This window comes from Hevea brasiliensis, chromosome 6 (assembly GCF_030052815.1).
Source record: "Hevea brasiliensis isolate MT/VB/25A 57/8 chromosome 6, ASM3005281v1, whole genome shotgun sequence".
Taxonomy (NCBI): domain Eukaryota; kingdom Viridiplantae; phylum Streptophyta; class Magnoliopsida; order Malpighiales; family Euphorbiaceae; genus Hevea; species Hevea brasiliensis.
Window position 1 is genome coordinate 98938035 of NC_079498.1, and position 25921 is coordinate 98963955.

At 35.0% G+C, this 25921-nt stretch overlaps 1 protein-coding gene across 5 annotated transcripts in view; it reads left to right on the top strand.

Annotated features, from left to right (window-relative positions):
- Nucleotides 1–692: 692 nt before the first annotated feature.
- The window catches only part of LOC110644850 (ABC transporter C family member 13), a 48857-nt gene continuing 23628 nt past the window's right edge, over nt 693–25921 (top strand). For 2 of the 5 annotated variants that reach the window (XM_058148726.1, XM_058148727.1), the window contains exons 1-12: nt 698–891; nt 1434–1653; nt 2961–3116; nt 3215–3346; nt 4350–4450; nt 5576–5639; nt 7384–7629; nt 8210–8279; nt 13680–13740; nt 14443–14530; nt 15602–15720; nt 18346–18443. In XM_058148726.1, coding sequence (XP_058004709.1) covers nt 1441–1653; nt 2961–3116; nt 3215–3346; nt 4350–4450; nt 5576–5639; nt 7384–7629; nt 8210–8279; nt 13680–13740; nt 14443–14530; nt 15602–15720; nt 18346–18443 — 1348 coding nt within the window. In that variant the 5' untranslated portion in view covers nt 698–891; nt 1434–1440. Of the gene's footprint in view, nt 892–1433; nt 1654–2960; nt 3117–3214; nt 3347–4349; nt 4451–5575; nt 5640–7383; nt 7630–8209; nt 8280–13679; nt 13741–14442; nt 14531–15601; nt 15721–18345; nt 18444–25921 lie in introns of all 5 variants that reach the window. The other 3 variants (XM_021797809.2, XM_058148729.1, XM_058148728.1) reach the window with 3 other exon arrangements.

Consider the following 25921-nt stretch of genomic DNA (forward strand, 5'->3'; position numbering starts at 1 on the left):
GTTTTTGTTGGGTTTTAATTTTATCCCAAAATTGGAAGAATGATGTGCAACGCAAATTCAAAGACTTCTGCTTTTCCTCTTTAATTAAGTGCAAGCAAACCCAAAAGTTACTTTGAGCATCTGTGGACCATATTCCACAACCACCGCCGCCCCCTCCCCCTCCCCCTCCCCCTCCCCCCCCTTCTTTTTCATCAAGGAATCTGGAATGGCATAAGAGGATGGGATGAATGGTTCGGATCCTTTTTGTCTGTTCAGAAAAGCTGCCACAAAAGTACAAATGTGAATATTTTATTTTATAATTTTGAAGAAAGGGCAAGAAACCAAGGAAATTTAATTTATTTAATTTAGTTTTTCAAATTAATAAAATCAAATAATTTATTTTTAATTAATTATTATTAAATCTTAAATTAAAATTAAAAATAAAAAATATAATTAAAATTGAGCCTGATAAGTTTAAATTGATAAATTAAATTAAATTAAATAATTAATTTATTTTATTTTATTTTATTTTATTTTAATTCAATTTAATTTAATTTGATATTCATTTTACATGAAATTTTATATAATTTAATTTGATTTGATTTATTAAAAATTTTAATTAATTTAATTTTAATTAAAAAAATTGAACTCACCGATACTATTTAATTAAAATTGGATTAAATTTCGTAAAAAAAAAAAACTTAAAAAAATCTCTACTTCTTGCACCTGCGCGTGGACGTCCAAAGCGGGAGAAACTGCATTTTTTGGGTGCCTATATTAATCAGGCATTTTCTCTCAAATTTAAGTTTCGAAGTTATGGGAAAATTCCCCTTTTGGTTGTCTCATATGATTGCTCCCTTTGCAACCAAAGCAATGGAGTGGAAGAATCTCATTTGCCCTAATTCTCCATTTGTATGCTTCTCTTCTCCACCCTTTCCCTCTTCTCTCTTTAAGCCAATTTGCTGTGGCTGATGTAACATGAAAAATTATGTAACTGGAATTCCCAATACTTCTTTTTTGTTTTTTGAAATTAGAAATTGGACCCGTGTTTTTCTGTGATTTTAATGAGGAGAGCCTTCAAGTCCGTTTCTATGTAGAATTAGTTCAACTTCTGGTTAGTTGCTGGGGAAGTATAGGAATGCTCAATAAAGTGCAATTCTTGTTCCTTTGCATAGTAACTGTGTGAAGAAATACTGTACAATTTACTCAAAGACCTGTGAAGAAGCTTAACTTGATATTTTGTCAAAATTAATTTGGTTTATCATATTAAAAGAGAACAAATAAGAATTTTGCTCTTTGGCAAAATATTCCAGAATTGTGAACAAACACACCCCACCAACACCACCCTCCCCCTCCTTCTCTTCTCTCCTCCTTTTCGCTTTCCCCCTATTTGAGTATTTTAATTCGCATTCTAAGGTTTAATTTTCTGCTTTTCTTTTTTCCTTTTTTTTCAGGTATGGGATGGAAATAAAATCTCAGAATGTTTTGATAATATATATCCTTTTGTGTATGTTGAGGAGGTTTCCTTTTCAGCTCTATAAGATACTAATAGGTGTTGTTAATTACGTTTCCTTGACAATGGATACAGTTTTAGGATTTTGTGCAAATGTAGTGACTGTTCTTATGATTTCAATACTTGCAATTACTCTGAGGAACGCCAGAGGAAGCCACAGGGTAGATTCTTTATTCTTTTATATACTTATGGTCTACTTACTTGCTGAAAACTGTAAGGAAAGGGTATTGGAAAGCAACACTGAGATAATCATCTTAAGCTGTGTCTGTGTTTCCTTCAGGATGCATTTGGTTAAGGAGGATAGTATTTTTTTAAAAAAAAAAAAAGGAAAAAGCAAGGGTTAGATGAATAATCATATGATGCACGCAGCTGCACTCTGTATTAAATTTTTTATCTGCTATAACTTAGTGACAATATCTGTCACGAATAAACTCCATGTGTCTAATTTAATGTGATTCTGATGGCTTTGACTGTTTATCTTTTCCACTTTGAGATGCATAGTTTATTTAGTTTCAAAATTTCCTATCAGATACCACCTTTGAGATGCATGGTTTATAAACTCTGCCCTTTTTAATTCAAGTAGACTGTTAAGCTGACTGTTAGTTCTTTCTGTATCCTTAAACTTTGCATGAAGTTACAAGATGAATTCTGACAAAAACGTTAGTTCATTATAACTAGATGTCCTCTTGCCATTCAAAAATTATTACATGGTGGACTAATCCTTTAGAAGTTATATGCTCAATTAATATAGATTTAGTTAATATTTCTCTGTTGTATTACAAGTTCTACACTAAACAAGTCAGGAGTCCTTGTTCCCGGTACAGGAATGTACTTGCAGAGTGAAATTATGCTTTGATTGTTTAATCATCACTTTTGGTAAACCTAGTTTGCCATGACCTTGAATGTATCTCATCTTGAAATTGATCTTTCAACTTATTCAATATCCATTCATTGCTCATAATAGCTTGAGCTTCTATTTATCTGTTGTATGTTATGAAATACTCTCACTAGCATTTAAGTCTCTGATAAAAAATCTCTGCCTATGTGGATTTTCTGAAAAATACACTTGATTAGTATTTGTGCCTTTTGGCCAAACAGATTACGTTGTTCCTCCTCATATTAGAACTGATAGACTTGTGCATAGAAGCTTCTCTCTACTGGAGAGGTGCAGTTGCTACTTAGGCTGTGCTGTGACCTTATGTTGAACTTGAACTAGAAGTTTTCCAAACCTCTATTGTGATCAGTAACTTTATGTGTTTTGCTGCTGGATTTCCTTATTTGACTATCAGTTCTTCATGCTGGTGGGTGTGCACTAAATGTTACCCTTAACTACCTGCCTGACTTCTTCTCCAAATTATATATCCAAGATTAATGTCAATTCCTTTCTTTCTTTCTGGATTAGGCATCTCTAATTTTCTTTTAAAACAATTTTTAGAATAATTCTAATGCTTTTATAAGAATTACACAGATGAACTTCAGAGAAAAGGTTGTGTTTCATTTTCTACCTGCACTTGGAGCATGTTTGTCATTTGTGGACATGGTTTTTCTTTTGAAGAAAGAACTTAATGGAGACTTTATTGTATATCATGAATGGCTTTTCAAAAGTTCTCAATTGATACTCTGGGTAAGCTGTTTCTAACTTAAGATGTTTTCCTTGTTGTCATGAGCTTTTTATGCTGGCTCAAGATTTTAATTCAATATTCTGTTCCTGCAAGTGTGCAGACAACCATCATAATTTCTGTAAAGTGGGCCTGTTTCCATGACTTATTTTGCAATTGGCTTCTTTGTATCTGGTGGATCATGAAAGCACTACTGGAAATTCTTCATCTGCACAAAACATTTTCTTCATTGGAGGTACTTTTTTTTTCCCTTTTAGGTTCCTTATCTCTGCATTGCATGGTCATAAGTGATTTTCTATGCTGTTATTTGTTTCAGTGGATTAAGCCGTGGATGTAACATTTTTGTCTCTACGGACTAGCCAAAATATAAATTTGCTTTGTTGTAATTATACTTTAAGACAAGTAGAGCACATTAGGTTAGAGGATAGAAAGAAAAGAAGGGGTAGACCTAAACTGACTTGGAGAAGAGTAGTACAACATGACTTAGAAGTATTACACATTTCCGAGGATTTAACCCAAAATCATTTAGAATGGAGAAAGAGAATCCATATAACCGACCCAAATTCTTGGGATAAAGGTTGAGTTGAGTCGAGTTGAGTTATATAATTATACTTCAAAGAAATTTATGACAGGTTAAACATATCAAATTGTTTTTTATATTTTACATGCAAAAATATAAAATTTGTGTAAATAATTATATAATATTTAAATAAGTGTGAAAGGTTATAAACAATATGTTATTTTCATAATTAATTGATTATGTGCAAAGCATGTCAATTCCAGGCCAACCCTACATGGCATAATTGTGTCAACATGTTATCAAATAGAACATTATTGTCAAACTTGAACCCTCCAATTTTGAGTCATGATGAATTCAAGTTTGCATATCATTTCTAATATTGTTGTTATGATCGACATGCTATAAGTTGCAGATCATACTCATGTGGTGGAAAACCTTCTAGGTTTTGCTTGATATATCTACTCTCCGAAGGCTATTCTTAAACTCCTTGTCATACTTTTTGGAGACCTTCATTCAATTGTTAGTGGCATTTGTGTTGTTTAGGTACTAAAGAATATTATGCACATGGGCATTTTATTATGTCTGGAAACATAAATGGTATTTCTTTTAAATTGTCTTGGGTAATCTTTTATTGTATATACGTTTGTTTTGCGGTATTTCATTTTTTTCTTCCCTGATAAGATGAAATCTTAATTCTTTGAAAATTTTATGAGGGCAGGTTTTGGAATGTCTGAAAGAAAGTTCAGTTGTTTTGTTGGATATCATGTTTGGCATATCCATCAATATCATCAGGATAAAACAGTCATCTTCCAAGGGCAGGTATAACGATAACCTCTCAATTTTTTGCTTGCAATGTCTTTATTTTTTTATAGTAACAATATTGCACTGGTGTCACCATAACAAGCTTATAGATAATTCAAGTGCAAAATCTCTTAATGCTAGCAAAGGAATTGTGGTTATATTGTTTATGACTTGATGTTATGGTTGGCTTGTTAGAATGGGTCTGTGTAATTCCAGTGGTTATATTTTGAAAATGATTTGGTTCCTTATTGTTGTTACTGACTTCTAGTTCATTATATGTGATTGTCTGGGTAGATCTTGTTGAACATGAACTTTTCTTCATTTTTCATAACTTTATTTCAGATTCCCCCCCTCGTAAAAATGTACCTTTCCATCACCTCATATGATACTACCAAAGATATTTGTGACAGTTCAATTTTTTTTTTGCATTGGAGTTGTAGTAAAATATGCCATTGCAGATGCAGCTGAGTAATATAAGTTGCCAAACAGAAAGATGTTCAATTATTATTGGAACGAATATTGAGAACCATGTTGAATAATGGGATGATTTGGTTTAAAATGCTTAAATAAATTATTATGAAGGCAGTGTTTTTTCGTGGAGGAATTAGATGTGAAAACAGAAAACTTAATATGGAAAGTCCTGTAAGGTGCATGTTATTGCTATCTTTAATCACCATGGCTTCTAATCCTTCATTGTTATAGCATTTTATGATAACTGAAGGGGCTTCTGATAATCTGATTTAAAAGAGTTTGTTTCTCAATTCCATTAAGCAAGCATCATTTACTCTGTTGAATGGCCATTTTCTTTCTCAAACACATTCACAGAGACACTTGTACATGTGTGCATGTATGCATGTACTCATGCACATAATGAAACATCAGCTCTGAGTTATATCTGTCTGTTAATAATCGCTACATACCCTGGTATATTTGTTCACTAACAGTTAAGTACAATGATTGAATTTGTTTTCCCATTGATCATTTGTTTACTGTAAGTTATCATGTCAATATACCACATCATCTTGTCACTTATTTGTTCGTTTGAGATTTGTTTTTCTGTGAATGAATAAATGTCACGCTACATCCTTGTTATTTTTCTAATATTGGGATTCATTGACGATATTGCTACTTGCTGAATTGTAGTTCAATGGAAGATCCGCTTCTTTCTGTTGATATGGATATTGAGGGAAGTTTTCCTGGGGATTCTGTAAGTGATTTGTAGCCATTATAATTTTTTTCAGGAAGATTTACACTTTCTTCCTTATAAAAGTATAGATTATTTGATTTTCATATTTTGTAGTCAAAAGTTTTTAATATATATTTTCCTGCAGGAGCATTAAAGTTTGTAGTTAAACAAGTTTTTCAATACTTTGGAATTCTTGCACTATCATCAGTCTATTTTATTATTTTATACTTCAGCAACCAAAGATCCATTGATTTTAATCTCGGTTAATTGCATATTGATGCGTGAACCACGAGAGAGGATGTCTGTATTTGAATTTTATTTTTTTTCTTCCCTAATTGAGCAGTTTACAGAGAATATCTGGATTAGATTAGATTTTACTCATTTTTTTGTGCTTTATGGAGCTGAACTGAAGTTGACTTGAATACTGTAGTTTGACAAGCCCCATACCATAAATATAAAGGTCCTCCTTAATTGATGCATCACATTTATTGTTGTTGAACAGTTAAACAGTACAAAAACTTGTTCCATTGGATTATTGTGTTTATAGTTGGCTTTCTTGACTTCTGGGCTGAGCCAGGAATATATGTTAGTGGGGTCGAAAAATTTTAATTTACTTAATTTAGAGAAAAAAATATTATATAATAATAAACTATCTATTAAGAGAAAAAATATAATAATGCATGTAAATTTTCAATATATAACAATAATTTAGTTAAAAAAAATAATTTTATAAAATAATAAATTTTCACTACAATCTTAAATTTACAATTGTCCTTAACGAGTTTTCATTTTCTGGAAGGTATTGCGTGATTTCTTATAATTATCAATGTTATCAAAAACATCTTTCTCAATATATATAAGCAAGGATCATTCAATAACTGATCTCCCATTGAGTTTCCACAATTTTCATGGTAGAAAATGCCTTTTCAACGCTTTTAGTTGTAAGTTGTAACAGGTAATATCAATAGTAATTTTACAAGAAAGTGAAATAAAAAAAAAATAAAAATTTAACTTATGAAATTGAGTTTGCCCACTAGTTTAGTGAACATAAAAAGGAAATGAAAAAGAAAATAAAAACTAATACCATTAATAAGAGATACACACACACACACACACACACAGAGAGAGAGAGAGAGAGAGAGAGAGAGAGAGAGAGAGAGAGAGAGAGAGAGAGAGAGAGAGAGAGAGGGGAATGATGATTCTGTAAATATGAAATAGATAAGAGATGAAAGTTATATAGAGAAAAAAGAGTTGGAGAGAAAAAGAGATGACTGTTTTTTAGAGTTTTAATAGATAGTTTTTTTTTTTCAGGCTTTATAATTTATTTAAAAAAAATAAAATTGTAGACTATGATAAAGTGTCAAATAAGTCTAAATTTATTAAAAATAATAATATTTTGAAGATTTTAAAGGGATAAAAAAATATTTTAGTGGTGTCGTATAAATAATTTAATAGATAGCATATATTAAAGTTTTTTTAATTTTTAAAAATTAAGTGGGGTCAATTGAACGCACTTACCAACATGTAGCACAGTTCTGCCACACCTTCTTCTTCTTTCAATGTGTTATAGTGCTATCACCTATGAAACAGTTGACCACTGTCTCCCTCTTCTGGTTCATGAGTAGTGCAATGTCAATTTTTTGGTTGAGGTGAGCTTATGCCCATAATGAGGTCCTCGATCTTTTTTGTTATTTATTTTTCTTGTTTTTTGTTTGAAGTCAATAAAAATCACAATAAATTATTGCATTTCATGTTACTATCAAAGGGAAACACATGGAGCAGTTGGGATCTCATGACATTCAAAGCTATCACTTCTGTGATGAAGCGTGGCATCATAAAGCAGCTTGGCTTTGAGGATTTGCTTTGGCTACCTAATGACATGGAACCGTCAACCTGTCATGATAGGTTGCTAAGCTTCTGGCGAGCTCAGCAGAGTAGCTCTAACCCCTTCTTGTTTAAAGCAATCTGTTACGCATATGGATGGCCATATTTTTGTATTGGTTTATTAAAGGTAATTTATTCTTTCAGGCTGAATTTCTCACTATAATATAAAATTTATGTGATTATAGTTATTATCAAGATAGGGTGCTGAACCTAATTTAAGTTCTTCATGTAGTAAATTGTTCTTTTGAATTGTTGGTTACTGATGCAGTTCCTCATTTTGCTTTCTCTTTTTAAATTAGTACCTTTGTTATGACAGTGCTAATGCTTATTTTATTTCATTTGCACGCTGAAGGAGTTGCTGAGCTAAAATTATGTCACATATTACTCTTGTAAACATCGTTAAAATTAAGCAAATAAGTAAGGCGTATTTATCTTTTGTGATAGGTGTTTGGTTTTCATGAGAAAAGTTTCCCTTTTACTGAAATCTCAGACCACAATATTAAAAAAGGGGAATAAAAACAAAAAATATTGGATTGCATAAAACATATCACAGAGAAAGCCATTCCAATTGATGATATTAGTGTCTCTAGCCAATGCTTATTGCTTAATAAAATATGTCTATGATGAATAATATTTTCATTGACTAATTTCTTCTAGTTCTTTCTCAAAGGGAAATAGCTTTACAGTGAGAAATTTTACTTTTACAGGTGTTGAATGATTGTATTGGTTTTGCGGGGCCACTGCTTCTCAATAAACTCATTCGGTTTCTTCAACAAGGTATGGAGCATGGATCAGTTTTTATTTTTGGTTCTTTAGATAGCATCTACTGGTTTTGGGGTGACACTGTAAATTTAAGATAATTGTCATGTCATTTTTGTTTTGGCCTTTCCCAGTTGTGGATTTTCTGTTTGCCTCACTGTTCAATAAGCTCCTCTCTTCATGGTTCTGTAATGTAACCAATTTTATTGCCAACTGGGTGTATTGGAACAACAAATATGTGTTCTTTCATTTAATGTTTTAGCTAATGATAGATCTGTAGAAAGAGATGATTCTTCTTAATTTCAATTAATCTATACATGGGTATATATATACAATTGATTCCTATAATTGTGTTCTACTAATTAGGAAGAAATTCTGAATAAGAAATCATAAATAGAAATACAGAATACAGAATATACAGAGAAATAATATAGTGATTGACTTTCCATAACACTCCCCCTCAAGTTGGAGCATAGATGTTAATAATGCCCAACTTGTTACAAATGTAGTCAATCCTAGCTCCATTCAGAGTTTTTGTGAAAATATCTCATAACTGCTCTCCAGTTTTGATGTGTCCTGTTGAGATGATCTGTTGTTGAATCTTTTCACGAACAAAGTGACAATCAATCTTAATATGTTTGGTCCGCTCATGAAACACCGGATTAGAAGCAATATGGAGAGCAGCTTGATTATCATACCACAATTTTGCAGGCAGGGAGGTCTAAAAACCTGTCTCATCTAGTAATTGAAGTATCCATATTACCTCACATACTGATTGTGCCATGGCTCTGTATTCCGATTTAGCATTAGATTGAGAAACTACACTCTGCTTCTTGCTTCTCCAAGACACCAAATTTCCTCCAACAAAAATACAATATCTAGTAGTTGACCTTCTGTCAACCTTAGATCCAGCCTAGTTGGCATCTGAAAAACATTCAACATTCAAATGCCCATGATTACCATATAACAAACCTCTTCCTGGAGCGCCCTTCAGATAACACAAGATTTGTCCCAAGGCTTCCCAATGAGCAACAGTTGGGGAAGACATAAACTGACTTACTACACTAACGGCGTAAGCAATGTCAGGACGAGTGACTGTAAGGTAGTTCAATTTTCCTACCAATCTCCTGTATCTCTCTGGATCTTCAAACAACTCACTATCCCCTGCTAACAGTTATAAATTTGGAGTCATTGGTGCACTGTAAGGCTTAGCATCTAATTTTCCTGTCTCTGTCAATAGATCGATGACATATTTTCTTTGAGACAAGAAAATACCCTTCTTACTTCTCATAACTTCAATACCCAAGAAATACTTTAACAATCCCAAGTCTTTGGTCTGGAACTAGGTTTGGAGGAAGGTTTTAAGAGAGGAAATACCTGCAGAGTCACTCCCAGTAATGACAATGTCATCCGCATAGACTACTAGGAGAATTAGACCAGCCTCAGATTGCTTATAAAATACTGAGTGATCACACTTACTCTTTTGCATAACAAATTTCTGTACTGCTTCACTGAATCTCCCAAACCAGGCCCTAGGACTTTGTTTCAAGCCATAAAGAGACTTCCGAAGCCTACAAACTTTGCCCAACTCCCCCTGAGCAACAAACCTAGGTGGTTGCTCCACATACACCTCCTCCTGAAGATCACCATGAAGGAAAGCATTGTTGATATCCAATTGGTGCAGAGGCCAATCATATGTAGCTGCTAAAGAGATAAACAAGCTAACAGAAGTAAGTTTAGTTACAGGAGAAAAAATGTCAGAGTAATCAACCCCATATGTCTGAGCATATCCTTTTGCCACAAGGCGTGCTTTTAACCTAGCCACAGAACCATCAGGATTTACCTTTACTGTAAATACCCATTTGCAACCAATAGCTTTCTTACCAGTGAGCAAAGGCAACAGTTCCCATGTACCATTAGCATCTAAAGCCTTCATTTCCTCTTTCATAGCAGCACACCAGTCAGGATAAGACAGTGCCTCACTAACAGTATTAGGGATAGGAACAGAGTCTAAAGAAGTAACAAAACACCGAGAATAAGAAGACAATTGATTATAAAAAACAAAAGAAGAGATAGGTAAGTGCATGAGCGCTTACCTTTACGTAGAGCAATATGTAAGTTTAGGTCAGAATCATGATCAGTATGAGGTACAGGATCTCGCAATGAAGTAGCTGGTGGAGAATCTGAGTCAGGAATCTCCAATCTCCTGGAATAAACATGAACAACGGGAGGTCGAGGAGGTCGAGTAGGTCTAGAGACAGAAGGAACAGGTTGTGGGAGAGGACTAGACATTGGTTGGACAGTATATATTAAGAGATCATCCTCCTCTCCTTGACTCTCATACACAGATGATTGAGGAAAGAATGGAGTGGACTAAAAAAATGTGATATCTGCAGAAACAAGATAATGATTAAGAGTAGGAGAAAAACAGCGGTACCCTTTTTGGAGTCGGGAGTACCCAAGAAAGACACATTTGAGAGACTTCGGATCCAATTTAGTAACCTGTGGACGAACATCACGCACAAAACAGGTACAACAAAAAATACGGGGTTCAACAGGGAATAAAGATTTTGTAGGAAACAAAGCAGTATAAGGAATATCCCCATTAAGGACAGAAGACGGCATACAATTGATCAAAAAATATGCCGTAGAAACTGCATCCTCCCAAAAGTGTTTAGGAACTTTCATATGAAAAAGAAGAGCACGAGTTACCTCAAGAAGATGTCGATTTTTTCTTTCGGCCACGCCATTCTGGGATGGGGTATCAACATAGAAAGACTGATGAAGAATGCCATTTTGTGTCATATAAGACTGAAATTGTGCTGAAAGATATTCTTTGGCATTGTCACTTCTTAATATGCGCACATAAATATTAAATTGAGTTTTGATTTCATTACAAAAGGCACAAAAGATAGAAAACAACTTATAACGATTCTTCATTAAATATAACCATGTAACACGAGAGTAATCATCAACAAAAGTAATAAAATAACGAAATCCAGTTTTAGAAGTAACAGAACAAGGACCCCAAACATCAGAATGAACTAACTCAAAAGGGGATGAAGTCCGTTTATTGACTCTAGACACAAAAGGTAAACAATGATGTTTTGCAAACTGACATGACTCACATTCTAGTACTGATAAAGACTGAAACTGAGGACACAGTTTCTTCATGGTAGACAAAGAAGGATGGCCCAATCTACAGTGAGCTTCAAGAGGTGTTAAGGTACTGGAGCAAACCAGTGACCGCGGTACATGATTTTCCAGAATGTAGAGACCACCTGACTCACGTCCTCTACCAATAATCTGCTTCGTCGTAAGATCCTGAAACAAACACTGGTCAGGAAAAAAGGAAACATAACAATTTAAGGTACGAGTAAGTTTACTAACAGAAAGTAGATTAAAAGAGAATTTTGGTAGACACAAAACAGATGACAAAGAAATTGACGAAGTCGGGTTCGCAGTTCCAGAATCCATGACACAAGAAGTAGAACCATCAGCTAAAGTAACAGTAGAGGAAGTGAGATTAGACTGAAAAACAGATAGAAGACTAGAATTACCTGTCATGTGATCTGTCTCACTAGAATCAATAACCCATTTGGATGAGGAAGACACAAGGCATATAGTGGATTTACCTGACTCAGCGATCCTAGTGACAGGAGAACTGGTAGGCTTTTGAGATGCCTAATACTGGAAAAACTGTGCAAAATCTTCTGCAGATACCAAAACAGTTTTCTCAGAAGAAGATGCTGTAGAATCCTCTGCTGCTATATGCGCTATCTGTGATCGCTGATTTTTCCTCTGAAGTTGTGGACAATTATATTTTCTATGGCCAGGCTCATGGCAATAATAACAAATGACTCCTCTTGAGTCCTAATTAGAACTAGCCTCCCCATTACGCTGATTACCTCTGTTGCCTGTAATTTCTCCTTTACTTCCTCTTCTATTACCCTATTATCCATTTGGATTACGGCTAATAAGAGTACTACTGGCAGGCTGTGAAGATTGAGTGCTCTCTGTACGAATGACTCATGTGAACGTTTCATGCAAAGAGGAAATCTCAAAACTAGAGAGAATCTAAGATTTAGCAGTCTCATACTCTGAAGGAAGGTCTGCAAGAAAACTCATAACAGCCAGTTACTTCAGTTGGGCTTGCTGAACTTTCACATTAGGACTAAAAGGCAACAATACATTAAGTTCCTCATATACCCGTTTAAAATTTATAAAATAAGCCGTGAGAGACTTATCATCTTTCTCAGCACGGTAGAATGCCTTACAAACATCATAAATACGGGAGATATTCCCTTTACCAGAATACAGAAAATCTAAGTAATCCATCAATTCCTTAACAAATTCACAGTGATTAATTAAACTAATTACCTCACTGTGAATCGAGTTCCGAAGCTGCAAAAACAACCGAGCATCCTCCCTTAGTCAAGTTTGTCGTATATCATCAGTAGGTGGGTCCTTAGTAAGGTGATCATCCTTATCAATACTACGCAAATAGACACTAACAGTCTTACTCCACTCCAGGTAATTCGAACCATTAAGTTTGTGTTTCGTGATCTTAGTCATCACCGGAATCACATCAGAAATAACATTCTTATTGTTTGCCATTTGTTGAGACAAATAAAACTAACTGAAACACTAATCCAAAGTGCTTACAACTGCAAAATAACCCAAAATCACAAATCAAGCAAATACCGAAATAGGATCTAGGAGCCAAACCTCAGAAGTCCTTTAATGGTGTACTGGATCAGGCAACAACACAGAGTGGTGGAATGAGGGGGTTGAGGCGAAGCCGGCGATGCTGATCAGAGTCGAAACGGCTGGCAGACGCCCCTCCACGAGCCGGCGAGTGAAGAAACGGCAAGAACCTGAGTTGGGCGCGTGAGCCTCACGCGCTTGGATTCCGGCGACTGGATCAGAGGGGACGGCCGGTCGGCTGCCAAGGTCTCTCCTGAGCTGGGTGGTGAGAACAAATAGTCACCCTAGATAGATGACCTAGGGTAACAGTGGGTTTCAGTCCAGAAACAGACAGGAAAGAAATTCCAGATTTAGATTCCTTAATGAATCTGCTCTGGTACCATGTAGAAAGAGATGATTCTCCTTAATTTCAATTAATCTGTACATGGGTATATATATACAATTGATTCCTATAATTGTGTTTTACTAATTAGGAAGAAATCCTAAATAAGAAATCTTAAATATGAATACAGAATACCAGAATATACAGAGAAATAATATAGTGATTGACTTTCTATAACATCAATTTAGCTTTCTGGATTTTGAAGCATTTGCATGCAAACTGCATGTATTCAGCCGTTTTTGTTTTATAGTTGCTGCTTTAGTGATCATATCATTTTGAAGTTTGATGATGATAAATTTATAGTTGTAAAATTTATTGTGGTGTTGCAGGTTCTGCGCATTGGACTGGCTATGTTCTTGCATTATCCTTGGGCCTTACTTCTATCTTGAAGTAAATATCAATCCTAGAGTCTAATATCTTCTATTAATTGTCTTTTGTGCTTCTTTTTTTCCTCAGTTCTTTCCTTTTATTTTTTCTTGTATTGCTTTTTAAGCAGTGGTTGTCTTGAACATTTTGGTTCACAGTTTTACTAGAAATTCTACCAAAATAGGATTAACATGTGATCCAAAAGAAGTTTGGGAGACAATGAAAGGCATCCATAACCATGTTTCTGCTTACCATTTTTTGAAAAAATAATAGGCATTGATTGGGACCTTTCTTGTGTATTTTGTTCACAACTTCAGGATTCTAAACCTCAATTCCTGGTGCTGTTTGTCTTTCAATATGTTGGGATAACTTTTTCTGTTAAGCTTCTCATTTTTATATTCATTTGAACTAATTATTGTATAACATGAAGGCTTAACAGAAAAAAGAAAGGGATAAAGAAATTCTAGATTTTCATTGATTATGTTCCTATTTTTCTATCTGATTGAGTCATAAACAGCCATGCCTTTAAGATGTAAAGCGATTGCAATTCTACTTTCTTGATGTTCATAGGTTCAATTTTCACACACTCAAATGCATATATGCAGATACACTTACCCTACTTGTCATTTAGAGATTATTTCCCAATCTGCAGTTATCTCATTTCAGTTGGTGACATTTTAACCATGATAGTTGGTTGATGGCTTGATGCCCTTTCTAATTTTGCAGATCTTTCTTAGATACACAATATTCATTTCATCTTGCAAAGTTGAAGCTAAAGCTACGATCTGGTATTATGACTGTAATTTATCAGAAGGTACATATATCATCTGTTTCTCTTAGGGTTTTAAACAGGAATGCATATAAGCTAATTATTTGTACTATTATTTCATTGTCTTTGGACCAATGTGTTGACAAGTTTACTTGGAAGCTAATTAAATTAATGCCTGTTGAATTAAGTAGGGTATTTTCAGTCACAAACTTAGTTTGCAAAGACAAGCTGAATCAAAATGTTTGGGTAGTTAAATTTTGGAAACGTGAATTCTGCACTATGTGTGATGTTAAGGACTAGTTTTTATGCTAACAAAATATTTCTGAAATTCTTTAATGGTCTCAAGTTTCTTGTCAATCAAAATCTATATTATGTTTACATCATAGTTTTTTTTTAAGAACTATGAATATACGGTAAAGCATGCTAGCAATGAAAAGACAAATGTTCATAAAAGGAAATAAATTTTATTACATTCTATTTCACTCCACCATGACCTGACAAATACGCTAGGATTACATAATCTTTAATAATCCAAATTGTTCTTAAATCTTCTGTGGAAATTCAATAATTCTTTAATGATAACAAACTGATCATTGATTGGTTGGGTTGATTCTTACTGTCAACTTCGGATTGACGTGGCACCAAGTTATGTTCTTGTTAAATTTGACATCTTGTTATTCTATTGCTCAATAATTGCTTAGTAATCTTATCTTGTTAAAAATTGTTCACCATATAGCACTTTATGCCTTTTGCTAAGCATTGAATATCCACAATTCCATATTGGCACGAGGTTTGAAATTTTTGTTGTAATTTATAGCTGGAGATATATTAAATTTAATTAACTAGTAGCATTGTAATTTGATGCTTTTCATTTGGCTCATGTTTAAGTTTGCTTGCTGTCTTACTTTGAGGAATGTATATTTTAACTTTATTCTTTGTTTACATATGATGTAAAACCCTTTCTTGATGCTCTGGGACCTCTCATCTTCTGGTTTGATAAATGATAACCTGTTTCTGGTTTTTCTTTAGTGACGCAGGTCTTCAATTTGCTTTGCACTTTATGACTTGCCACTGCTTTATCATCGGTATTACATTCATTAATACTTTTTTTCTTAGTGCCTGTGTGTTACCCTAGCAGAGCGATCCAAATTTTCTGAGGGGGAAATACAGACATTTATGTCTGTAGATGCTGATCGAACTGTCAACTTGTGTAACAGTTTCCATGAGATTTGGGGGTAAAGACGCAATATTTTATTACATATGAAAGAAATTTGGAGCTACCAACTTTCAAGTCTGCAATTTAATTAGTTTTTTTAAAAGATCATCATCCAGTTTCCCTTTGCTTTTATAAAAAGTTCTATAAGGTTCAATGGTGGAGCAAGAAATTACTGTTGCATTTGAAAGTTTGTACTGTTACTAAAGTTATTGCTTAATTTTATTAAGTTCATCATTGCAATGCTCTGACATTGTTATTGATTTTATTATTGCCACTAATGTTGTTCCATTAATGTTGCTGCAGTAATAAACGGTGACAAACTTTCTCTATCTATTCTATTATTGTCTTTTTCTTGTTGTGTAAATATTTTCAGCTTTTGTTGAATTCTAGAAATTGATCATATTGCATTATTTTGTGAAAATTAATTATAAACATCAATCGATTATATGCAACTGCTTCTCAATCAAATGGCATAGAAGCTGGAAAGAATCTATAGCTACATGTTTAGGCACCAAAGGAAGAATGCCTGTTAGGGTTTCCAAAATATGTTTTTCCATGGAAAACATGTGCTTGCTGAATGATTGTGCAGCACTACAAAACAATAACAATAACAACTAAACCTTAATACCAAACTTGTTGGGATCTGCTATATGGACCATGGTTTCAAATAACAACCATTATTTAAAAGTTTTTTAGCCTCTTGTTACCGTTACACTTGTTATTTGAAGGTAACAGAAAAAATACACTTGTAATGGTTGGAACGGTCTTTACGTATTACGTAACGGTAACAACCGTTATTTACCATTAAGTAACGGTAAGGGTCCATTATCTCACAGGTTTTTTTTTTTTTTTTGCTCCAAATGGGGTAGTAATTCTTCCTCATGATTTGTTTTAGGTTTAGGGAGTCTTAAGTTGCTATGTCTTACTTTCAACTTTGCATAAAAAATTTTCTATCTTTCTACAAATCTTTCACTTTTTATCTATTGAGCTAAGATCATAAACTTTAAGCTAAGATCATAAACTATCTTTCTAGTTTTACATATCCATATCTTGCAAAAGATGAGTTACTTATTTATTTTTTGGTTATTTATTTATTTGTTAAAGAAAATTATGTTTGATGCTAGGTTTTTATTAAATTTATAGCATGAAGCATTAGTTTGTCAGATCTATACGTTATTTTTTTTTCTAATTTTGAACTATTTTCAAAATTAATTTTAGTAAAATATATAAGTAATTAGAAAATAACAGCAAGAAACTTTTAGGCTTCATTAATGCTTGTTAAGTACAAGTATAATGTTAGTTCTTTACTATCTACATTTTATTTTAGTTTTAAATTGATTAATGCTAATGATGTCTTAGAATGATAGATTTAGCATCTTTATTTGATATATTTATACTTATTTAGTTGTATATCTTAATTTTACTTATATTTTTAAATATCTATTCATTTTGTAAACTTTGCAAATTTTCTATAAAAAAAAAAAAATCGTGTAGCGATAAGCCTTTACCATTATGTTACGGCCATTACAGGCCTATTTCTGTTACATGCAAACGCAATTATGAATGCAAACGCTACTGCTACTGTGATTTAAATCCATGATATGGATTCTTTTTTGTCCTTTAGCTTTGTTTGATACCAATTCTACATTAATATTAAAAAATTATAGATCTTTTACACTATTGCCCTTCACATCATTTTAGGTCTCACCTTTCTCCTCTTACTCTTTCCATCACTAATTTATCAGGTCTCTGTAATAGAGCATTTGATTATCTACGTTAGACATGATCAAACCATTTTAATCTACACTCTCTCATTTTTATTCTCAATGTTTTGCATTCATTCTCTAGCAGATGAGGTTGTTCCTACTCTTATCTGCTATCGTAATACTAGACATTCATCTTAACATTCGCATCTTTGCCACACTCATCTTGTGGATATATTGTACCTTAGATGCTCAATATTCACTCATACAACATAGTTGGCTTGATCGTTGTTCTATAGAACTTGCCTTTCACTTTATCAAGGATCTTATGATTGCATAATACACCCGTCACACTCCTCCATTTCATCTTGTGTAGTGTTAAAAACTTTTAAAATTATAGCCCACTAAAGGCTTTAACAAAGGTGACAATAATCTATTGTATCAGACTTGTATGCCTCTTAAGACCATAATTTTTTTTCTCTTTCTCTTTCTCTTGATATATTTTGTTGTTAACTTTTTCTTGTTAAATGAAACATTTTCATGAAAATGAGTGAAGATAGTTTCAAACAGCTAATTTACTTACTCATTTACTGGAAATGACTTAATTGACAACTTAAATAGGTGAATGCAGACTAGCTTCTTAATGAGCTCATACTTAGTAGGCCGGATTTTAATTGTTTTTCTTTTTATGTAGCATTGACTGAGAAAATGGGGCAAACTATTTCTGTCAGAGAAAAAGTGTGAATATTTTCTTTTTGTACAAATCTATAGATTTATCAATAGTTTTTGTCAAAGCTATGGTATTTTTTTTAATTTTATTTTCTCCATATTTTGGGAGCTATGGTAATTTTCTGGTAGCATCAAATTTGAATTTTTAGTGCCTATATGAAGAGAGCTTTGTTAAATACTATGAACAAATCAAAATCTTGTGATTTTTTCAGCTTGCCTTTACAAATTGGCGTGGCACTGTACCTTTTGTATACACAAGTCAAATTTGCTTTTCTTTCTGGATTGGCAATAACCATCTTACTGGTACCAGGTATTTCTTAATGTCTCTTAATGTCTAACCTTTTACATGAGATCTACAATATACACTTTTGTATTGAAGTGAATATTTTCTAGTGTATTTTCTTGAATGAGATGCAAGGTATTTATATACAAAGAGTCCTATAATTAAGTATTCTAATTGGGAAGAGATCCCAATAATTATGCTAACTAATTAATAAAGAATATTATGTACATAATTATAGGATTGACTTTCTATAACGCTCCCCATCAAGTTGGAGCATAGATATTAATCATGCTCAACTTGTTACAAATGTAGTCAACTTGCAGAAAGAGATGATTCTCCTTAATTTCAATTAATCTGTACATGGATATATATATACAATTGATTCCTATAATTGTGTTCTACTAATTAGGAAGAAATCCTAAATAAGAAATCCTAAATAGGAATACACAATACAGAATATACAGAGAAATAATATAGTGATTGACTTTCCATAACACTCCCCCTCAAGTTGGAGCATAGATGTTAATCATGCCCAACTTGTTACAAATGTAGTCAATCCTAGCTCCATTCAAAGCTTTTGTGAAAATATCTCCTAACTGCTCTCCAGTTTTGATGTATCCTGTTGAGATGATCTGTTGTTGAATCTTTTCACGAACAAAGTGACAATCAATCTCAATATGTTTGGTCCGCTCATGAAACACCGGATTAGAAGCAATATGGAGAGCAGCTTATCTAGTAATTGAAGTATCCACATTACCTCACATACTGATTGTGCCATGGCTCTGTATTCCGATTCAGCACTAGATCGAGAAACTACACTCTGCTTCTTGCTTCTTCAAGACATTAAATTTCCTCCAACAAAAACGCAATATCCAGTAGTTGACCTCCTGTCAACCTTAGATCCAGCTCAGTCGGCATCTGAAAAATATTCAACATTCAAATGCCCATGATTACCATATAACAAACTTCTTCCTGGAGCACCCTTCAGATAACACAAGATTTGTCCCAAGGCTTCTCAATGAGCAACAGTTGGGGAAGATATAAACTGACTTACCACACTAACGGCATAAGCAATGTCAGGATGAGTGACTATAAGGTAGTTCAATTTTCCTACCAATCTCTTGTATCTCTCTGGATCTTCAAACAACTCACTATCCCCTGCTAACAGTTGTAAATTTGGAGTCATTGGTGCACTACAAGGCTTAGCACCTAATTTTCCTGTCTCTGTCAATAAATTGATGACATATTTTCTTTGAGACAAGAAAATACCCTTCTTGCTTCTCATAACTTCAATACCCAAAAAATACTTTAACAATCCTAAGTCTTTGGTCTGAAACTGGGTTTGGAGGAAGGTTTTAAGAGATGAAATACCTGCAGAGTCACTCCCAGTGATGACAATGTCATCCACATAGACTACCAAGAGAATTAGACCAGCTTCAGATTGCCTATAAAATACTGAGTGATCACACTTACTCTTTTGCATACCAAATTCCTGTACTGCTTCACTGAATCTCCCAAACTAGGCCCTAGGACTTTGTTTCAAGCCGTAAAGAGACTTCCGAAGCCTACAAACTTTTCTCAACTCCTCCTGAGCAACAAACCCAGGTGGTTGCTCCATATACACCTCCTCCCGAAGATCACTATGAAGGAAAGCATTATTGATATCCAATTGGTGCAGGGGCCAATCATATGTAGCTGCTAAAGACATAAACAAGCGAACAGAAGTAAGTTTAGCTACAGGAGAAAAAGTGTCAGAGTAATCAACCCCATATGTCTGAGCATATTCTTTTGTTACAAGGAGTGCTTTTAACCTAGCCACAGAACTATCAGGATTTACCTTTATTGTAAATACTCATTTGCAACCAATAGCTTTCTTACCAATGGGCAAAGGCAATAGTTCCCATGTACCATTAGCATCTAAAGCCTCTATTTCCTCTTTCATAGCAGCACACCAGCCAGGATGAGACAGTGCCTCACCAATACTATTAGGGATAGGAACAGAGTCTAAAGAAGTAACAAAACACCGAGAACAAGAAGACAATTGATTATAAGAAACAAAAGAAGAGATAGGGTAAGTACATGAATGTTTACCTTTACGAAGAACAATGGGTAAGTCTAGATCATAATCATAATCAGTATGAGGTACAGGATCTCCCAACAAAGTAGTTGGTGGAGGATCTGAGTCAGGAATCTCTAATCTCCTGGAATAAACATGAACAACGGGAGGTCGAGTAGGTCGAGTAGGTCTGGAGACAGAATGAACAGGCTGTAGGAGAGAACTAGACATTGGTTTGACAGTATATATTAAGAGATCATCCTCCTCCCCCTGACTCTTATACACAGATGATTGAGAAAAAAGTGGAGTGGACTAAAAAAATGTGACATCTGCAGAAACAAGATAACGATTAAGAGTAGGAGAGAAACAGTGGTACCCTTTTTGCAGCCGGGAGTACCCAAGGAAGACACATTTGAGAGACTTTGGATCCAATTTAATAACCTGTGGACGAACATCACGCACAAAACAGGTACAACAAAAAATACGGGGTTCAACAGGAAACAAAGATTTTGTAGGAAACTGTAGAAAGAGATGATTCTCCTTAATATCAATTAATCTGTACATGGGTATATATATACAATTGATTCCTATAATTGTGTTCTACTAATTAGGAAGAAATCCTAAATAAGAATTCCTAAATAGGAATACAGAATACAGAATATACAGAGAAATAATATAATGATTGACTTTCCATAACACTCCCCCTCAAGTTGGAGCATAGATGTTAATCATGCCCAACTTGTTACAAATGTAGTCAATCCTAGCTCCATTCAGAGCTTTTGTGAAAATATCTCCTAATTGCTCTCCAGTTTTGATATATCCTGTTGAGATGATCTGTTGTTGAATCTTTTCATGAATAAAGTGACAATCAATCTCAATATGTTTGGTCCGCTCATGAAATACCGGATTAGAAGCAATATGGAGAGCAGCTTGATTATCACACCATAATTTCGCAGGCAGGGGGGTCTTAAAACCCGTCTCATCTAGTAATTGAAGTATCCACATTACCTCACATACTGATTGTGCCATGGCTCTATATTCGGATTCAGCACTAGATCGAGAAACTACACTCAGCTTTTTGCTTCTCCAAGACACCAAATTTCCTCCAACAAAAACGCAATATCCAGTAGTTGACCTCCTGTCAACCTTAGATCCAGCCCAGTCGGCATCTGAAAAACATTCAACATTCAAATGCCCATGATTACCATATAACAAACCTCTTCCTGGAGCTCCCTTGAGATAACACAAGATTTGTCCCAAGGCTTCCCAATGAGCAACAGTTGGGGAAGACATAAACTGACTTACAACACTAACGGCATAAGCAATGTCAGGACGAGTGACTGTAAGGTAGTTCAATTTTCCTACCAATCTCCTGTATCTCTCTGGATCTTCAAACAACTCACTATCCCCTGCTAACAGTTGTAAATTTGGAGTCATTGGTGCACTACAAGGCTTGGCACCTAATTTTCCTGTCTCTGTCAATAGATCGAGGACATATTTTCTTTGAGACAAGAAAATACCCTTCTTACTTCTCATAACTTCAATACCCAAGAAATACTTTAATAATCCCAAGTCTTTGGTCTGAAACTGGGTTTGGAGGAAGGTTTTAAGAGATGAAATACCTGCAGAGTCACTCCCAGTGATGATAATGTCATCCACATAGACTACCAGGAGAATTAAACCAGCCTCAGATTGCCTATAAAATACTGAGTGATCACACTTACTCTTTTGCATACCAAATTCCTGTACTGCTTCACTGAATCTCCCAAACCAGGCCCTAGGACTTTGTTTCAAGCCATAAAGAGACTTCCGAAGCCTACAAACTTTACCCAACTCCTCCTGAGCAACAAACCCAGGTGGTTGCTCAATATACACCTCCTCCTGAAGATCACCATGAAGGAAAGCATTATTGATATCCAATTGGTGCAGGGGCCAATCATATGTAGCTGCTAAAGAGATAAACAAGCGAACAGAAGTAAGTTTAGCTACAGGAGAAAAAGTGTCAGAATAATCAATCCCATATGTCTGAGCATATCCTTTTGCTACAAGGCGTGCTTTTAACCTAGCCACAGAACCATCAGGATTTACCTTTACTGTAAATACCCATTTACAACCAATAGCTTTCTTACCAGTGGGCAAAGGCAATAGTTCCCATGTACCATTAGCATCTAAAGCCTCCATTTCCTCTTTCATAGCAAAGACACGGCCCGGGATGAGACAAAGGCCTCACCAACGATATTAGGAATAGGACGAGTTTAAAGAAGTAACAAAACACCGAGAACAAGAAGACAATTGATTATAAGAAACAAAAGAAGAGATAGGGTAAGTACATGAACGCGTTTACCTTTACGAAGAGCAATGGGTAAGTCTAGATCAGAATCATGATCGGTATGAGTGCAGGATCTCCCAACGAAGTAGCTGGTGGAGGATCTGAGTCAGGAATCTCCAATCTCCTGGAATAAACATGAACAACGGGAGGTCGAGTAGGTCTAGAGACAGAAGAAACAGGCTGTGAGAGAGGACTAGACATTGGTTGGACAGTATATATTAAGAGATCATCCTCCTCCCCCTGACTCTCATACACAGATGATTGAGGAAAAAATGGAGTGGACTCAAAAAATGTGACATCTGCAGAAACAAGATAACGATTAAGAGTAGGAGAGAAACAGCGGTACCCTTTTTGGATCCGGGAGTACCCAAGGAAGACACATTTGAGAGACTTTGGATCCAATTTAGTAACCTGCGGACGAACATCACGCACAAAATAGGTACAACCAAAAATACGGGGTTCAACAGGGAACAAAGATTTTGTAGGGAATAAAGCAGTAAAAGGAATATCCCCATTAAGGACAGAAGACGGCATACGATTGATCAAAAAACATGCCGTAGAAACTGCATCCTCCCAAAAGTGTTTAGGAACTTTCATCTGAAAAAGAAGGGCACGAGTTACCTCAAGAAGATGCCGATTTTTTCTTTCGGCCACGCCATTTTGGGATGGGGTATCCACACAGGAAGACTGATGAAGAATGCCATTTTGTGTCATATAAGACTGAAATTGTGCTGAAAAGTATTCTTTGGCATTGTCACTTCTTAATATGCGCACAGAAGTATTAAATTGAGTTTTGATTTCATTACAAAAGGCACAAAAGATAGAAAACAACTCAGAACGATTCTTCATTAAATATAACCAGGTAACACGAGAGTAATCATTAACAAAAGTAACAAAATAACGAAATCCAGTTTTAGAAGTAACAGAACAAGGACTCCAAACATCAGAATGAACTAACTCAAAAGGGGATGAAGCCCGTTTATTGACTCTAGACACAGAAGGCAAACGATGATGTTTTGCAAACTGACACAACTCACATTCTAGTCTCGATAAAGATCAAATTGAGGACACAACTTCTTCATGGTAGACAAAGAAGGATGGCCCAATCTACAATGAGCTTCAAGAGGTGTTAAGGTACTGGAGCAAACAAGCGACCGCGGTACATGATTTTCCAGAATGTAGAGACCACCTGACTCACGTCCTCTACCAATAATCTGCTTCGTCGTAAGATCCTGAAATAAACACTGGTCAGGAAAAAAGGAAACAGAACAATTTAAGGTACGAGTAAGTTTACTAACAGAAAGTAGATTAAAAGAGAAATTTGGTAGACACAAAACAGATGACAAAGAAATTGACGAAGTCGGATTCGCAGTTCCAGAACCCATGACACAAGAAGTAGAACCATCAGCTAAAGTAACAGTAGAGGAAGTGAGATTAGACTGAAAAGCAGATAGAAGACTAGAATTACCTGTCATGTGATCTGTCGCACTAGAATCAATAACCCATTTGGATGAGGAAGACACAAGGCATGTAGTGGATTTACCTGACTCAGCGATCGCAGTGACAGGGGAACTGGTAGGCTTTAGAGATGCCTGATACTGGGAAAACTGTGCAAAATCCTCTGCAGATACCAAAACAGTTTTCTCAAAGGAAGATACTGTAGAATCCTCTGCTGCCATATTTGCCATCTGTGATCGCTGATTTTTCCTCTGAAGTTGCGGACAATTATATTTTGTATGGCCAGGCTCATGGCAATAATAACAAATGACTCCTCTTGAGTCCTGATTAGAACTAGCCTCTCCATTACGCTGATTACTTCTGTTGCCTGTAATTCCTCCTCTACTTCCTCTTCTATTACCCTGTTGTCCATTTGGATTACGGCTAATAAGAGCACTACTGGCAGGCTGTGACGATTGGGTACTCTCTGTACGAAGGACCCGTGTGAACGTTTCATGCAAAGAGGAAATCTCGTAATCGAGAGAATCGAGATTTAGCGATCTCATACTCAAGGAAGGCACGCAAGAAAACTCATAATGACCAGTTGCTCCGTTGGGCTCTTGAACTTTCACATCAGAACTAAAAAGCAACAATACATTAAGTTCCTCATATACGCTTTTAAAATCCATAAAATAAGCCGTAAGAGACTTATTCTCTTCTCAAAGACGGTAGAATGCCTTACAAACATCATAAATACGGGAGATATTCCCTTTACCAGAATACAGAAAATCTAAGTAATCCATCAATTCCTTAACAAATTCACAGTGATTAATTAAACTAATTACCTCACTGTGAATCGAGTTCCGAAGTTGCAAAAACAACCGAGCATCCTCCCTTAGCCAAGTTTGTTGTGTATCATCAGTAGGTGGATCTTTAGTAAGGTGATCATCCTTATCAATGCTACGCAAATAGACCCTAACAGTCTTACTCCACCTGTAATTCGAACCATTAAGTTTGTGTTCCGTGATCTTAGTCATCACCGGAATCACATCAGAAATAACATTCTTATTGTCTGCCATTTGTTGAGACAAAGAAAACTAACCGAAACGATGATCCAAAGTGCTTACAGCAGCAAAATAACCCAAAATCACAAATCAAGCAAATACCGAAATAGGATCTGAGAGCCAAACCTCAGAAGTCCTTTAATGGTGTACTGGATCAGGCAACAGCACACAGTGGTGGAATAAGGGGATTGAGGCGACGCTGGCGATGTTGATCGGAGTCGAAAAGGCCGGTCGGCGGCCAAGGTCTCTCCTGAGCTGGGTGGTGAGAACAAATAGTCACCCTAGATAGATGACCTGCTCTGATACCATGTAGAAAGAGATGATTCTCCTTAATATAAATTAATCTGTACATGGGTATATATATACAATTGATTCCTATAATTGTGTTCTACTAATTAGGAAGAAATCCTAAATAAGAATTCCTAAATAGGAATACAGAATACAGAATATACAGAGAAATAATATAATGATTGACTTTCCATAACAGAAACAAAGCAGTATAAAGAATATCCCCATTAAGGACAGAAGACGGCATACGATTGATAAATAAAAAGGCCGTAGAAACTGCATCCACCCAAAAGTGTTTAGGAACTTCCATCTGAAAAAGAAGAGCACAAGT